Source organism: Ranitomeya imitator, chromosome 8, assembly GCF_032444005.1.
Source record: "Ranitomeya imitator isolate aRanImi1 chromosome 8, aRanImi1.pri, whole genome shotgun sequence".
In the NCBI taxonomy this organism is placed as follows: domain Eukaryota; kingdom Metazoa; phylum Chordata; class Amphibia; order Anura; family Dendrobatidae; genus Ranitomeya; species Ranitomeya imitator.
The window spans coordinates 137,163,365-137,179,997 of record NC_091289.1 but is presented as its reverse complement, the minus strand read 5'-3'; the positions used below and the strand labels follow the sequence as shown (position 1 = coordinate 137,179,997).

At 45.2% G+C, this 16,633-nt stretch overlaps 1 protein-coding gene across 2 annotated transcripts in view; it reads right to left on the bottom strand.

Moving 5' to 3' along the window:
• Window positions 1-9,533: 9,533 nt before the first annotated feature.
• Window positions 9,534-16,633, bottom strand: part of EXTL2 (exostosin like glycosyltransferase 2) — a 28,526-nt gene continuing 21,426 nt past the window's right edge. For both annotated transcript variants that reach the window (XM_069737403.1, XM_069737404.1), the window contains 3 exons: window positions 11,624-12,033; window positions 11,396-11,466; window positions 9,534-10,216 (listed from right to left, as the gene is read on the bottom strand). In XM_069737403.1, coding sequence (XP_069593504.1) covers window positions 9,725-10,216; window positions 11,396-11,466; window positions 11,624-12,033 — 973 coding nt within the window. In that variant the 3' untranslated portion in view covers window positions 9,534-9,724. The remainder of the gene's footprint in view (window positions 10,217-11,395; window positions 11,467-11,623; window positions 12,034-16,633) is intronic.

Genomic DNA, 16,633 nt, shown 5'->3' with positions numbered 1-16,633 from the left:
TTTGGTTTTAAAAAAGCATTTATAATATTCCCATTTGCTTTGACTAGACGATGGGGCGTTAGTTCACCATACTGGTCAGCCCTTTTTCCATGTTATCACGCCCCTGTTGGTGTGATAAGATAATTTACATGAGTGACGTCCAGAAGTTCAGAAGATAATTTCTGGTCGTGCGCAGTACTCCTCTGAAGTTGTGAAGCGTACACCCGACTTCAGAGACGCAGTGACTTTGCTGAACTGAGCAGATCGCATGTGTGATGACACCGCTCATACTATTTGTGTTATTACGTCCACAGGGGCGTGATAAAACAGAAAGAGGAACGATTAGTCTGAGAAAACAAACGCCCATGGACTAGTCAAAGACATCAATACCATCGCAAACATTATAAATGCTTTTTCTAAGCTTCATTTGTACAGAAAAAACGTTATACAGGGCTGGTTGGGCAGGGAATTTACTCATAAATAAGTGAATGCTGTTGGGTTGGGGGGCATGGGGGACTTGTCATGCTAGGTAAGGGCAACTATTACACAGACATGAAAGGTGGAACAGCGGGTGCTGTCCTGCTCCCCGGACGCGGCTTCCACAATCCTATTGAAAGCAAGCGGCGTTCAGCTACTATAACCTATCAAACACGAGCAAAATTCTGGATTCTGAATATCCCATTGGATGCCTACATTATTAATTACCCCGAGTGCAGCGCTGGAGTCATTATTTTCACTTGGCAAAGAAGAGATTAAGATGTTTGAAAATATTCCAACAATGTCCGGTGCTGGGAATTAAGGATTCATTAATATTCTCATTGAGTAGAAAATCCCGTACATGACCTTCACTAGTAGGGAATAAATACTGGATGGTAAAACGGCAATCAAATCATACTGTGTTTCTAGTTATTTAATAAAAAAGGACTGTTTTGCAGAAACCGTGGAGATATTACCAGAATTCTCCGATCACATGATCCTGAGGTCATACGCCTGGGATAGGTCATAAAAATTGTGCTGGTCAGAAGGGGTGCAATGTAGGTATCCCTACCAATCTGCTATTACAAGCCCTGGCGGCAACCACATGTAAATACTGAAATGGCTGCACGGCACAGCTTCAATCAATGTCTAATGGCTGTAGTAGTGGAATACAGACCAGTTGCTATTCTGTGGAGTAGGAGCTGAATTTCGCCTCCGCACGGGAAGTGATCTGCTGCCCCCCCCTTCCCTCACAGGAGCTGATCTGCCGCCTCTGCACGGGAGGTAATCTGCCGCCCCCAAACAGGAGCTGATCTGTTGCCCGCAAAACAGGCGCTGATCTGCTGCCCCCACGTGGGAGGCGATTTGCTGACCTAAACAGGAGCTGATCTGCCGCCCCCAAACAAAAGCTCATCTGCCACCCCCAAACAGGAGCTGATCTGCCACCCCCATATGGGAGGTGATCTGCCACCCCCATATGGGAGGTGATCTGCCACCCCCAAACAGGAGCTGATCTGCTGCACCCAAACAAGAGCTGATCTGTCGCCCACACAACAGGAGCTGATCTGCCACCCCCAAACAGGAGCTGATCTGCCGCCCCCAAAACAAGAGCTGGTGTGCCCCCCCCCACATGGGAGGCGATCTGCCAATCCAAAAAAGGAGCTGAACTGCTGCCCCCATGTGGGAGGCGATCTCCACCCCCAAACAAGAGCTGATCTGCTGTCCCCAAACATGAGCTGATCTGTCGCCCACAAAACAGGAGCTGATCTGCCACCCCCCAAATAGGAGCTGATCTGCCGCCCCCAAACCAAGAGCTGGTCTGCCGCCCCAAAATGGGAGGAGATCTGCCGACCCAAAAAAGGAGCTGAACTGCTGCCCCCATATGGGAGGCGATCTGCCGCCCCAAAAAAGGAGCTGAACTGCTGCCTCCATATGGGAGGCGATCTGCCTCCCCCAAACAGGAGCTGATCTGCTGCCCCAAAACAGGAGCTGATCTGACGACCCTATGTGAGAGGCAGTCTGTTGCCCGCCAAAAAGAAGCTGATCTGCCGCCCCCAAAACAGGAACTGATCAGCTGCCCCCATATGGGGGGCGATCAACTGCCCCCAAACAGGAGCTAATTTGCCACCCCCACATAGAAGTTGATCTGCCACCCCCATATAGGAGCTAACCTACAGTACCAGGCAAAGCAGCTCTGTTCAATGTTCACATCTGGCCAGTGCAAATAACAGCTGATCGGTGGATGTGGCAAGCATCGGACCCCCACTAATCTGATGATATGTGACTGCAGAAGCCTTTTAACAAAGGACAAGCAATTTGCAATTAATTTTTAATTATACAATTAAAGCACCACAGCCACAATTCAGACTAGCACGTGCCAGCGCATTGATCACTATGTGGATCCCAAACTAAGAAGAGCATGTTTTAGGCTGTTTTGGCTACTAAGGATACAAACTTATGACTCTAGCCTGTGGCCCTTACATAGAGTAGTGTATTAAAGGCATTGTCAGGGACTTTAACACTAATGGCCTATTCTTAGGATAGGTCACAGATGTCCGATTAGTAGAGGTGCGACACCCGGCACCCCCGCCGATCAGCTGTTACCGATGTCAGTGGTGGCCGGAACTACTCAGTTATGGCTCTGTCAACTCTATAGTGGGTGCAGAAGGGTACTGCACATCTACGTGATAGGCCCTCAATGTTACAGTCCCAGACGAGCCCTTGAAGCTTACAGATCCACTTGACATATTCACAATTAAGGTCACAAAGTAGGGGGGGCGTGGCCTAGATCCCGAGCTGAGAGGACGCAGCTTGCTGTGGCTCCCGCTGTAAGCCCAATAAAGCATACCTCTGCAGCCCCATAAGACGGCATACGGAACCTGTCGCGGTGACCCCACGCCGCCAGGAACACGCTGAGACGGTGGCGGGGTGAGCAGCGGAGCCGGGCGGCCACAAATAACTAAAGAGATCCTGGGAGGTTCTGGCGCCTTCGCCTGGCCGGCGCCATCTTGCCTCGTGATCCTCTCCCTGCGCCGGACCAAGCCGGAGGATCGGCGGGGAGAGACCCACACCGGAGCGGCAGAGAGAGCTCCGAGCAGAGCGGGAGGCCCCGCCGGACCTTCACCATCCCGGAGCCGCCGCGACCCGGAGGGGAAAGCGCGTCAGTAAGCGCCCCCTCCCCCCCACATCACAGCATCCCGGTGCGAGGATTCAGAGCCGCCCTGCATGCGCTGCAGCCTGAAGCGGCCGTACACAGAAAGGGGACTCACAGACTTCCCAGAACACCGCCTCGGTCCTGCTGGTCAGACCGGAGGCGCCGGAGGTAAGAGGTCCCGGGACCAGCACTCGGATTAACACCCACTTAACACCCAATAACTACGTGGCTGCCACACCAGAGCCGATTAACCCCGGCCCTTCCACACTATATATTCCTAATCTCTGTGCTTGAGGGCCGGGCACTTTATCCTGCAGGGGTGAGCAAGCTCTGGAGGACTGGGTCTCTGCGAACCCTGATAGCACAGCCATAGGCGGGAGTAATGTGCATATCCCCCCAGGAGGCTTCAGTATCCCGGCCATAAACCATATAGGACCTGAGATCTGTAGAGCCCCACTGACGCCCTGAGAACATAGAACTCTTAAGCAGCAGAAAACAGCGGGCTGCAGAGTTGTAACTGGGGCTGGCCACACCAAACATTGTAACAATAGCTTTCAAGCTGCACTACTATCCCCTACATGCAACTCATCCAGCAACTAAGTGAAGTGAGTTAGGAGATAAAACTCTATTGACGGGGCGCATGCGCAGAGCACGGCAATGACAGACATGTGGTGCTGAGCTCTGCTACCCGACGGACCCCATTAAACCCTTTCCAGCGACCGGAGCACAGCAAATATTCCCCCCTACCCGGGGACAGCGTACCTTTAAGAGCGAGGCAATCTGTAATGCCGAAAAAGGGAAGCGCGGTACAGCCGGCGGGCCGTACTATTTCAGACCTCCTTATGAGCGGCACCCCTTCCAAACTGGCTGCAGCAGCTAATCCGCCACCTGCCTCTACAATCCAAGGTGACGGGAGCTCAGAGCGGGACGACATCTCCCCACACTCCGAAGCAATGATTTCAACAGCTGCCCTCACGAGGTCCCTGCAAGAAACCTTTAGAGAAGAACTCACCACCGCTATGCAGGGTATCTCATCCCAGTTACAAGATCTAGCGCAGCGCACAAACAACTTAGAGGAAAAAATGGATGTCGTCTCAGATGCGCTAGAAGAGGATCAGGAAACTCTCAAACTGCATACGGACCGCATTACTGAGCTAGAATTGAGGTGTGAGGACTATGAGAACAGATCCAGAAGGAGCAACATACGAATTAGAGAACTCCCTGAACATGTTGTTGCCCTTAAAGATACAGCAACAGCCCTCTTTACGGCCCTCTTACCTGACCTGGACCCGACTCTACTTCATATTACAAGAATACACAGAGCTCTGGGCAGGCCACGATCTAATGATATGCCCAGAGATGTAATACTAAAGATGCACTACGAGGAAACTCGTGATCAGATCTTGCTGGCGGCTAGAAACCATCCTATTTTACCCGGCCTACCAGACTCAGTGCACATTTATGCAGATATTGCACCCACCACACTGGCCAGGAGAAGGGCCCTTAGGTCAATTACGACCTCACTACAAGAGGCCCAGGTCAAATACAGATGGGGCTTTCCATTTGCCCTTATATTCACAATCAAATCCCAACTCTATACCTGCCGGTCCCTAGAGGAAGGAACTCAGGCCTTAATTAAAGCTGGTATCTCACTATCTTCGGAGACCCCCTCGCTCCCGCAGAGAAAACCCAGGCCTGTAAGAGAGTGGAGAAACCATCCCAAAACAAGAAGCCAGAACACTCAGATTACTTGACTTGCATGGTCTAGGGTTTGGCATCTCCAAAATGTCTTGTGTAACTTTGGGTTATGCTGTGGGGCCAGTTATTGGTTTTGCCCTGCTTTGAAGCTAGGTCATCTACCTAGCAGTTAACGCTCGGTCTATTTACAGCTGAACTATCTACTATTACATTATTTAGTACCCTTCTCCCCCTTCCGCATTATCCCCCCCCCCCTTTTTTTTTTTTTTCCTATCCCTCCTTCCCCCCTCCCCCTTTTTTTTTCTTTCTCTTTCCTCTTTCTCACCTTACTTTCTTACCTCCCTCTCCTTCCTTTCCCCCACATTACAAAGTCAACCTTATAGGATTCATGGGTTGGGGTTCTCGGGGTTGCAACATGCTGCCCAACCTCGGCGAATCTTGGTGTCCTTCTTAATATGGGATGCCCTTTGGAAAATTTATGTTATGTTTTGTGTCAACGTCTTCCCCCTGTCTGTCTCTTTCCTCTTGTTTCCACATAGAGTCTATTGCTATGAAGATGGATTTGTAGGTCGGAGTCGGATGGAGGATGATGGGCTGCCTCTTAGTAGCAGTGCCCACTTAATTAAGCATGTGTAGAGTACTTTCCCATAATGTGAGGGGCTTCAACTCGCCTCTAAAACGTAAAAAGGCCTTCCTCGATTATCGGAAACACAACCCGGATGTGATCTGCATTCAGGAAACCCACTTTTCAAATTCCTCCCACCCCAAATTCCTAGATGCACATTACTCGAAATTCTTCCTCTCAACCTGGGACCACAAAACTAGGGGCGTGGCTATCCTAATTAATAACAACCTTCCATTCCAACCCACTAACACGTATTCAGATCCTGAGGGCAGATTCATTATTCTGATGGGGACCTTGCAGGGTCTAAATATATGCATTGTCAATAGCTACCTACCAACTGCCACTCAGACTCGGGTCATACGCCTAATCTTATCAAAATTAGCTTCACTCTCATATCATCACCTCATATGGTGTGGCGACTTCAATCTCACTTTGAGCCCGTCACTTGACAGTAGCTCACTGAATCGAGCTGACATATCAAAAACAGACAGGAAAAAAATTCTACAAATGCTGAAAGTAAATTGTTTGGCAGATATCTGGCGAGAGCTAAACGGCCCTCAGAGAGGATACACATATTTCTCCCCCGCACAAAAGTCCTATTCCAGAATTGACTTACATCTCACCTCTTCCAAAACACTCCCCTCGGTTCTATACTCCCGACATATAGTATCGTCTTGGTCAGATCATGATGCCGTACTTTCTGCATTTAACTTTAACATTACCACTTCTAGGCTGTTTAGGTGGAGACTGAACGAGTCCCTACTAACAGACCCAACGGTCTTATCTACAGTAAAGGACGAGCTGAACCTATGCTTCCAAACCAACAATACTGCAGACGTGTCCCCGGGAAATGTGTGGATGGCACACAAAAAATTTATAACAGGGACCCTGATCAAAATCGCCTCTAACAGAAAAAAGCAAAGGACCGAATTGCAACTGCAATTAGAAAATAAACTCTCAAAATTAGAACAGGCAAACCAAAACCTCCCTTCACTTTATCTAATCAAGAAAATTCGGGATATTAAATTACAACTCAATACCATTTTAACAAATAGATCAGAAAAGGCCCTGACATGGACTAAATCTACTTTTCACAAATATGCTAACAAACCAAGCAGCATGTTGGCCCGTAAACTTAGGAGTAGAAAGCTCCTGAATAATATCCCCTCCATTAAAGATCCTACAGGTCGTATTACTGCCCACCCAGATGTAATATATAAAACGTTTCAGCAATGCTATCAAAACCTATACTCCCTCCCGCAGCCCCCTTCCCTGACCCGCATTCAGAGCTTCCTCAAAGATCTAACACTACCTAAAGTCCCAGACTCAGACACAGCTTTTCTCCAAGCGCCAATCAACTCTGACGAAATAAAAGCAACGATTAAAAATTTAAAAAAAAAACAAGGCTCCTGGGCCTGATGGGCTCACAGCACAGTACTACAAAAAATTTGACAGCTTACTCATACCTCACATACAGAGCTTCTGTAATGCTCTACTAAACGGAACTCAAATGCCACCTGAATTTTATATTGCCCACGTAACTGTAATTCCAAAACCGAAGAAAGATCACCTTTACCCCAAGAACTATAGGCCTATTTCATTGCTAAACATAGATTTAAAAATTTTTACATCCATAATCACGGCCAGAATCAATAAAATACTGCCCATCTTGGTCCATCGAGATCAGGTAGGGTTCATCCCCAAGAGACAGGGCCCTGACAATATTAGGAGGAACCTTAACCTAATACATTCAGCTAACCACTCCAAGCAATCCTTACTCTTATTAGCACTCGATATAGAGAAGGCCTTTGACTCGGTATCATGGTCATATTTATTCGAAGTCCTCACTAAGTTTGGCTTCCCGAGAGGTATTACCTCTTGCCTTAAACTGCTATATGATCGCCCCTCGGCCTATCTGAAATTACCTTCAAACCAGCCCACCCCTATTAACATACAACGTGGTACCAGGCAGGGATGCCCGCTTTCTCCGGCCTTATTCGCACTAGCCATGGAACCCCTAGCGCAAGCTATCAGAGCCAACCCCAACATTAATGGACCTATAATTAGAGACGATCAATACAAGGCTAGCCTTTTTGCAGATGATCTTCTATTATCCATAGTCAATCCCGCTATTACACTCCCAAACCTCTTTGTCGCTCTCAATGAGTTTGAACTGGTTTCTGGTCTAAAAATCAACGTTGACAAATCTGAAGCCCTATTCATTAACACCCCCAGGGACATACAAAACAACATAACAACACAATTTAAATTTACCAGAAATGAGCAGTACTTAACCTATCTCGGCATCAATCTAACCCCCCATAGGTCGACTTTATTTAAATGGAACTATGCCCCCTTAATTAAAAATCTCAAATCGGATCTTGCCAGATGGTCATCTATGCCCTTATCCTGGCTAGGTAGGCTACATGCCATTAAGATGGCTTCCTTACCACGATTTCTGTATGTTTTCCGATCTTTACCCATCCCTGTCCCTGCCAAAACGTTACTAGATATCCATAGCACGATCTCAAAATTTTTATGGCAGGGAAAAAGACCTAGGAAAAGACTTAAAACCATGTTTATTAGTAGAAGACGAGGAGGTATGTCTCTGCCCAGCTTCACTCTATACCATAGAGCGGCCCAATTAGCCCAGCTAATAAGTGCTAATGCGGACAACCATAATGCACCCAGATGGGTGAACCTTGAATCTCACTTTTTGACCCCATTCACCCTACCAGGCCTCATGTGGTCGTTGCAGAGACTTCCAAAAGGGATCCATCTAACGGCTCCATTCACAGCACACTCTCTGATGTTGTGGAGGAAGGAAAGATTTAAACACTCCTTACAATCCAAAACTTCCTTAATGACGCATATTTTTCATAATCCAGCTTTTCCACCAGGGATGGAGCCCCGCCCTTTCCATTGGTGGGTGTCTAGAGGTCTAATTACCCTTAAACATCTTACTTTGCCATTTAATATCTTACTCACTCACTAAGCAAGAGTTCATCCAAAAGTACTCCCCACCTAACTCTGAAATATTGCGTATCATCCAAATTTTCCACTTTGCTAAACAAATCTTGGGACATGGTGTCACCCACCGCCCATCGGGTTACGAGCAAATATGTTTAAATGACCCACTGGGCAGGGGAGCTATCTCTTTAATATACTCAAACCTGAACGCAATATCAGAGGATGTAAAACTCACATATATGATACAATGGGAAAAAGACCTTAATAAGATAATGTCTCCATTGGAGTGGCAAAAGTGCTGCTGCACCCTCTCTAAGGGAAGTCTACAAACCTCTTTAGTTGAAACATCCATCAAGCTCCTACATAGGACATATTTAGTCCCGAGCAAATTACATACCATCTACCCAAATTTATCAGATCGGTGTTTTAGGGGGTGTGGAGCTCTGGGAGATCTAAAGCATATGTGGTGGGACTGTCCGGTTGTTTCCACACTCTGGTTAAAGACCAAATCTATTGTGGAGGAGCTATATGGTGGAACAATTCAGTTAGACGCAACGGTGTTCCTGCTGGGAGCTAGATACCCGGGCTTCTCCAACAAACTCCATAATCTAGTCAATCAATTGTTCCTCGCCGCTAAGCTACACATTGCAACAAAGTGGAAAACAGCTACCCTATCTCTTTCCTCAGTAATTGACAAGATGAACGCTATCATGTTATGTGAACGAATACAAGCTACAAGAGAGGACTCATGGGAGCTGTACTACCAAATATGGAGACCGTGGATTGAAAGGAACTCTAGCAGTAATCTTGACCAAGCCTTAACACTATCTCTATGAGGCCAATCTGGTGTTAAATTGCCTTCCTTTGACCGACTCCTTATACCTGACCATTGATAGTACTATGACACAGTAGTGGATCTCTTACCCCCCTCCCCACCCCTTGTCTTTTTCAACCACCTGTCTCTGTCTCCGTGTTTAACTGTTTTGTTTAATTACCATCAAGGTTAATTTAGAATTTGATATTATTCACATATGCTCCCCTGCGTGGGATTCTGTTGTGAAACTTTCTTGGTTTTTCTGTGAAAAATAAAAACTTGTTGAAACTAAGGTCACAAAGTAGAACAACGAGATGTATCAATATTATTTTATATTTAAAAAATGCACATTATTAAGTTATTTTTACAATTTTAGGAAAATGTATAAAATATAATTATTACTTATATCTAAAACAAGAGTTTCAAAGCACAATTTCAATTCATAAACCTTAGACACAAAATTAAACACACAGGACATTACTTCCATTCCATTTCCTGCCGCTCCAGTCTATATTTTGGATTTGTGATTGGCATAGTTTGGAAACCCAAACTGCGAGATCATTACACTGGAATACACCAGCGGCATCTTTCCATAAATGCCAGTTAACTTGTTAAGACAATAGGATCTTTGTAACAGATGTTCCGCGCGGTGCCACATCCCGGTGTACCCACTCTCGGCGTCTTTCTCCACATTTCTCATATCTATAGGTTTTACCAGCACACCAGAAGACATGCCTGTGTGATTCGCCACCAAGAAGTTCATTGCAATATCATCACAATTCTGCGTCTGGTCTATCATCTCATGGATCGAGCGAGGCAATTCCTGGAAAAGTCTCAGATAATCTTTATGAAAAAATGCTGCCCCAATGAGTATCATTGAGTACTTGTCACCGCGTCCGGTGTCCGGTGCCTGTAATTCAAAGCTGCCGTAGCTGAATATTCCTGACGAGGAGGTAACGTGCTTCCTGGGCACAAACCCCACAATCTGACTTGGAAACAGCTGCAGAAAAGAAATCACATGACAATTTTTGACAAACTATTTGTGCTTGAATTAACAGATTAATATAAACCATGGAAATTAATATTATCCCAATAAGCATCAAAGAAAGTTGAAATTTATTCTTCAACCAACTTTGCAATTTACCACTTATTCTCATGAACGGAGGGATTTTTAATTCTATAGTTTAATTCTTGGTGTCTAGTCTGTTGGTAGTGGTCCTTCTCCTAGGCAAGCGCTGCACTACTCTGGAGCTAGCCAGATTGCTGGATCCGGCCAGTTTCAGTCGTCCTGAACTTTTCGATGCTGCAAAAGCAAATCTGCTTCTACTTGCAGAGAGCTGCACAGTTCGGGCCAGAATCTCAGCTATGCCGCTGGTCCAAACTGTCAATCATCAGGATCGCACGCCCCTGAAATCAGACAGCAGAGAGGCTGGGAGTGGTGTATTCACAGGTATGTCAGAAGCTGCAGGCAGTCGCACTGCATCTAGCTGCAGAAGGTCTCTGCGTTTGGCTTTGCAGACACTTTCTTAACCCTTCTGACTCTTTCTCTAGCTCTAATTGACACACCTGGACCTGGGTGTTTATAGACTCACAGCCTGCTACTGGGAGTTGCCGGTGATATTTCTATTTCCCCATGTTGAAGCTTGGAGCTATAGCAGTTGGCTATGTCCCTCTCTGGTGTTGCTGTAGGACGTCTGTGTTACATCTCTGAGTCCACTCAAGATAAGTGTTCCCCTTGTTCGTCTATCCCAGCTGTCTTTAGTGGTAGTGGGGATCAACTAGTGACACCACATCATTCACTAGGGAGGGCTTATCGCTAGGGTCAGGCAGGGATTAGGTTCCTGCTCAGCGATAGGTGCAGAACTTATATAGGGACGTTGAGGGCAGATAGGGTGACTTTAGATCTGCCTAGTGGCCTCCACCTACCCCTTCCCTAGTGTTGGGCTCCCTTCCCCATATCCTTTCATGTTGCACTTAGTCTTTCCTACACTGTGCGTGACAGATGTGCTCCTGAAGATGAAAGATGCAAGTACTCAAACTTCTATAGCTTAAATCATGACAACAATCTAAGCAAAAGTCAAATCAATAAATGGCTGGGGTCAGTCTATTCAATGGTTACTGTCTAATTACATACTGTAAAACTTAGAAAGCGCAAAGTTATTGGAGTTGTCAAAATTACCTGCCAGACGGAGAATGCAAAGGAGATGTCATGGGCGCTAATAAGTGTGTCGTCATCCATCATCAGTACCGCTGCAAAACAGAATGTATGGCAAGATGGTATAGTTATTAACGGTATTATCGGGGGCTCGTATCTCAGCATCCGCACCGTGCACTAGAGGACTTTTACCCATAGAAGTGAATTACCGCTATGGTGGATCTTCTTGCCCCATGGTCATACACAACTCACCCTTGGTCTCTACTTCTGGAAGGTTTTGCAGTCTGTTCCTCATGAGATTGACTGACTGTTTCTTGAAGATGACAGGCACGGGATGGGGTCCTAAGCTCTCCCATAATTCCTGGGGAGGATCCTGCCCCACATTATTCCACACCACAACCACGCGGTGGAGCTGCGGCATGGCCTGGTAATGGTTTAGCATTTTAAGCAACAGATCAGTCCTGTTATAGGTTTGCATTATGAGCGTGAAAGAGTCTTGAGGAGAAGAACTGTAGCGAGATATTCGACGTTGGATGCCGCGTACTAGATCCTCATTTCCAGAGGGAAGAAGAGCAGCAAGTGCACCGAGGAGAAAGAGGAGAATAAGGACTAAAGCACAGGTGACACGGCGCATCTTCATCCTCAACACTCTTCCCAAAAATCTGATTAAAGGAAACAAGGGACAATATAGTTACAAGTACATTTTATTTGGTTTCGTATGTGAAAATATCCTGAAATATCATTTCATAGTCTACCAATAGTATGGATTGCAGTGTTCATTCGTTGTGAACGCTATACCTAAAAACTAATAAATTCTGCTAATAATCCATCATCAATGCATGCTAAACTCATACGTATGATCCGGGAAAAATTACTGTGAAGGAGACATGAATAAAAGCTTCAATTAGCAAACACCTGCTGACATATTCCCTTTCATACCATTATGTAATCCGAAAGCAGCACGATGTAAGGACAGAGACTCTGATTCCAGTGATGTATCACTTACTGGGTTATGTTTTGCAATTTCAATTAAATTAGTGTTTTATTACCAGGAGATTATCACTACAGGACTAGGTGCCTCGTACCTCCTGGTCCAACCATGTCCCCACCACTGATTAGCAACTTTCTGTCAATATACAGTGTACATATAAAGCAGCCAATCAGTGTTGTGGACTGGGTTATATACCCTCCCTGACAGAAGTCATGTCGCTTATCCATGTTATGTAAATAAAAGCTTATAACCTGACATTAAATTCATCCATTGGTTGTATAAATTATTCTTTTGAAAGCTGAAACCCTCCGAAATGTAGTTTAGGTTAAGAAAATAAATTGGCATCAATGCAGAAATATTGATCAGTTAACCCCTTCATGACCCAGCCAATTTTGACCTTAAAGACCTGGCCGTTTTTTGCAATTCTGACCAGTGTCCCTTTATGAGGTAATAACTCAGGAACGCTTCAACGGATCCTAGCGGTTCTGAGATTGTTTTTTCGTGACATATTGGGCTTCATGTTAGTGGTAAATTTAGGTCAATAAATTCTGCGTTTATTTGTGATAAAAACGGAAATTTTGCGAAAATTTTGAAAATTTCGCAATTTTCACATTTTGAATTTTTATTCTGTTAAACCAGAGAGATATGTGACACAAAATAGTTAATAAATAACATTTCCCACATGTTTACTTTACATCAGCACAATTTTGGAAACAAAATTTTTTTTTGTTAGGAAGTTATAAGGGTTAAAATTTGACCAGCGATTTGTCATTTTTACAACGAAATTTACAAAACCATTTTTTTAGGGACCACCTCACATTTGAAGTCAGTTTGAGGGGTCTATATGGCTGAAAATACCCAAAAGTGACACCATTCTAAAAACTGCACCCCTCAAGGTACTCAAAACCACATTCAAGAAGTTTATTAACCCTTCAGGTGCTTCACAGCAGCAGAAGCAACATGGAAGGAAAAAATGAACATTTAACTTTTTAGTCACAAAAATTATCTTTTAGCAACAATTTTTTTATTTTCCCAATGGTAAAAGGAGAAACTGAACCACGAAAGTTGTTGTCCAATTTGTCCTGAGTACGCTGATACCTCATATGTGGGGGTAAACCACTGTTTGGGCGCACGGCAGGGCTTGGAAGGGAAGGAGCGCCATTTGACTTTTTGAATCAAAAATTGGCTCCACTCTTTAGCTGACACCATGTCACGTTTGGAGAGCCCCCGTGTGCCTAAAAATTGGAGCTCCCCCACAAGTGACCCCATTTTGGAAACTAGACGCCCCAAGGAACTTATCTAGATGCATAGTGAGCACTTTGAACCCCCAGGTGCTTCACAAACTAATCCGTAAAAATGAAAAAGTACTTTTTTTTCACAAAAAAATTCTTTTAGCCTCAATTTTTTCATTTTCACATGGGCAACAGGATAAAATGGATCCTAAAATGTGTTGGGCAATTTCTCCTGAGTACACCAATACCTCACATGTGGGGGTAAACCATTGTTTGGGCACATGGTAAGGCTCGGAAGGGAAGGAGCGCCATTTGACTTTTTGAATGAAAAATTATTTCCATCGTTAGCGGACACCATGTCGCGTTTGGAGAGCTCCTGTGTGCCTAAACATTGGCGCTCCCCCACAAGTGACCCCATTTTGGAAACTAGACCCCCCAAGGAACTTATTTAGATGCCTAGTGAGCACTTTAAACCCTCAGGTGCTTCACAAATTGATCTGTAAAAATGAAAAAGTACTTTTTTTTCACAAAAAAATTCTTTTCGCCTCAATTTTTTCATTTTCACATGGGCAGTAGGGTAAAATGGATCATAAAATTTGTTGGGCAATTTCTCCCGAGTACGTCGATACCTCATATGTGGGGGTAAACCACTGTTTGGGCACTCGGCAGGGCTCGGAAGGGAAGGCGCGCCATTTGACTTTTTGAATGGAAAATTAGCTCCAATTGTTAGCGGACACCATGTCGCGTTTGGAGAGCCCCTGTGTGCCTAAACATTGGAGCTCCCCCACAAGTGACCCCATTTTGGAAACTAGACCCCCCAAGGAACTTATCTAGATGCATATTGAGCACTTTAAACCCCCAGGTGCTTCACAGAAGTTTATAACGCAGAGCCATGAAAATAAAAAATAATTTTTCTTTCCTCAAAAATGATTTTTTAGCCTGGAATTTCCTATTTTGCCAAGGATAATAGGATAAATTGGACCCCAAATATTGTTGTCCTGTTTGTCCTGAGTACGCAGATACCCAATATGTGGGGGTAAACCACTGTTTGGGCGCACGGCAGGGCTCGGAAGGGATGGCACGCCATTTGGCTTTTTAAATGGAAAATTAGCTCCAATCATTAGCGGACACCATGTCACGTTTGGAGAGCCCCTGTGTGCCTAAACATTGGAGATCCCCCAGAAATGACACCATTTTGGAAACTAGACCCCCAAAGGAACTAATCTAGATGTGTGGTGAGGACTTTGAACCCCCAAGTGCTTCACAGAAGTTTATAACGCAGAGCCATGAAAAAAAAAAAAAAATTATTTTCTCAAAAATGATCTTTTAGCCTGCAATTTTTTATTTTCCCAAGGGTTACAGAAGAAACTGGACCCCAAAAGTTGTTGTCCAGTTTCTCCTGAGTACGCTGATACCCCATATGTGGGGGTAAACCACTGTTTGGGCACATGCCGAGGCTCGGAAGTGAAGTAGTGACGTTTTGAAATGCAGACTTTGATGGAATGCTCTGTGGGCGTCACGTTGCGTTTGCAGAGCCCCTGATGTGGCTTACCAGTAGAAACCCCCCACAAGTGACCGCATTTTGGAAACTAGACCCCGAAAGGAACTTATCTAGATGTGTGGTGAGCACTTTGAACCCCCAAGCGCTTCATAGAAGTTTATAATGCAGAGCCGTGAAAATAATAAATACGTTTTCTTTCCTCAAAAATAATTATTTAGCCCAGAATTTTTTAATTTTCCCAAGGGTAACAGGAGAAATTTGACCCCAATATTTGTTGTCCAGTTTCTCCTGAGTATGGTGATACCCCATATGTGGGGGTAAACTACTGTTTGGGCACATGCCGGGGCTTGGAATTGAAGTAGTGACGTTTTGAAATGCAGACTTTGATGGAATGCTCTGCGGGCGTCACGTTGCGTTTGCAGAGCCCCTGATGTGCCTAAACAGTAGAAACCCCCCACAAGTGACCCCATTTTGGAAACTAGACCCCGAAAGGAACTTATCTAGATGTGTGGTGAGCACTTTGAACCCCCAAGTGCTTCATAGAAGTTTATAATGCAGAGCCGTGAAAATAATAAATACGTTTTCTTTCCTCAAAAATAATTATTTAGCCCAGAATTTTTTATTTTCCCAAGGGTTACAGGAGAAATTGGACCCCAAAAGTTGTTGTCCAGTTTCTCCTGAGTACGCTGATACCCCATGAGTGGGGGTAAACCACTGTTTGGGCACACGTCGGGGCTCAGAAGGGAAGTAGTGACTTTTGAAATGCAGACTTTGATGGAATGGTCTGCGGGTGTCACGTTGCGTTTGCAGAGCCCCTGGTGTGCCTAAACAGTAGAAACCCCCACAAGTGACCCCATTTTAGAAATTAGACCCCCCAAGGAACTTATCTAGATATGTGGTGAGCACTTTGAACCCCCAAGTGCTTCACAGACGTTTACAACGCAGAGCCGTGAAAATAAAAAATCATTTTTCTTTCCTCAAAAATTATGTTTTAGCAAGCATTTTTTTTGATTCACAAGGGTAACAGGAGAAATTGGACCCCAGTAATTGTTGCGCAGTTTGTCCTGAGTATGCTGGTACCCCATATGTGGGGGTAAACCACTGTTTGGGCACACGTCAGGGCTCGGAAGTGAGGGAGCACCATTTGACTTTTTGAATACGAGATTGGCTGGAATCAATGGTGGCGCCATGTTGCGTTTGGAGACCCCTGATGTGCCTAAACAGTGGTAACCCCTCAATTCTACCTCCAACACTAACCCCAACACACCCCTAACCCTAATCCCAACTGTAGCCATAACCCTAAACACAACCCTAACCGCAACACACCCCTAACCACAACCCTAACCCCAACAGACCCCTAACCATAACCACAACCCTAATTCCAACCCTAACCCTAAGGCTATGTGCCCACGTTGCGGATTCGTGTGAGATATTTTCGCACCATTTTTGAAAAATCCGCGGGTAAAAGGCACTGCGTTTTACCTGCGGATTTTCCGCGGATTTCCAGTGTTTTTTGTGCGGATTTCACCTGCGGATTC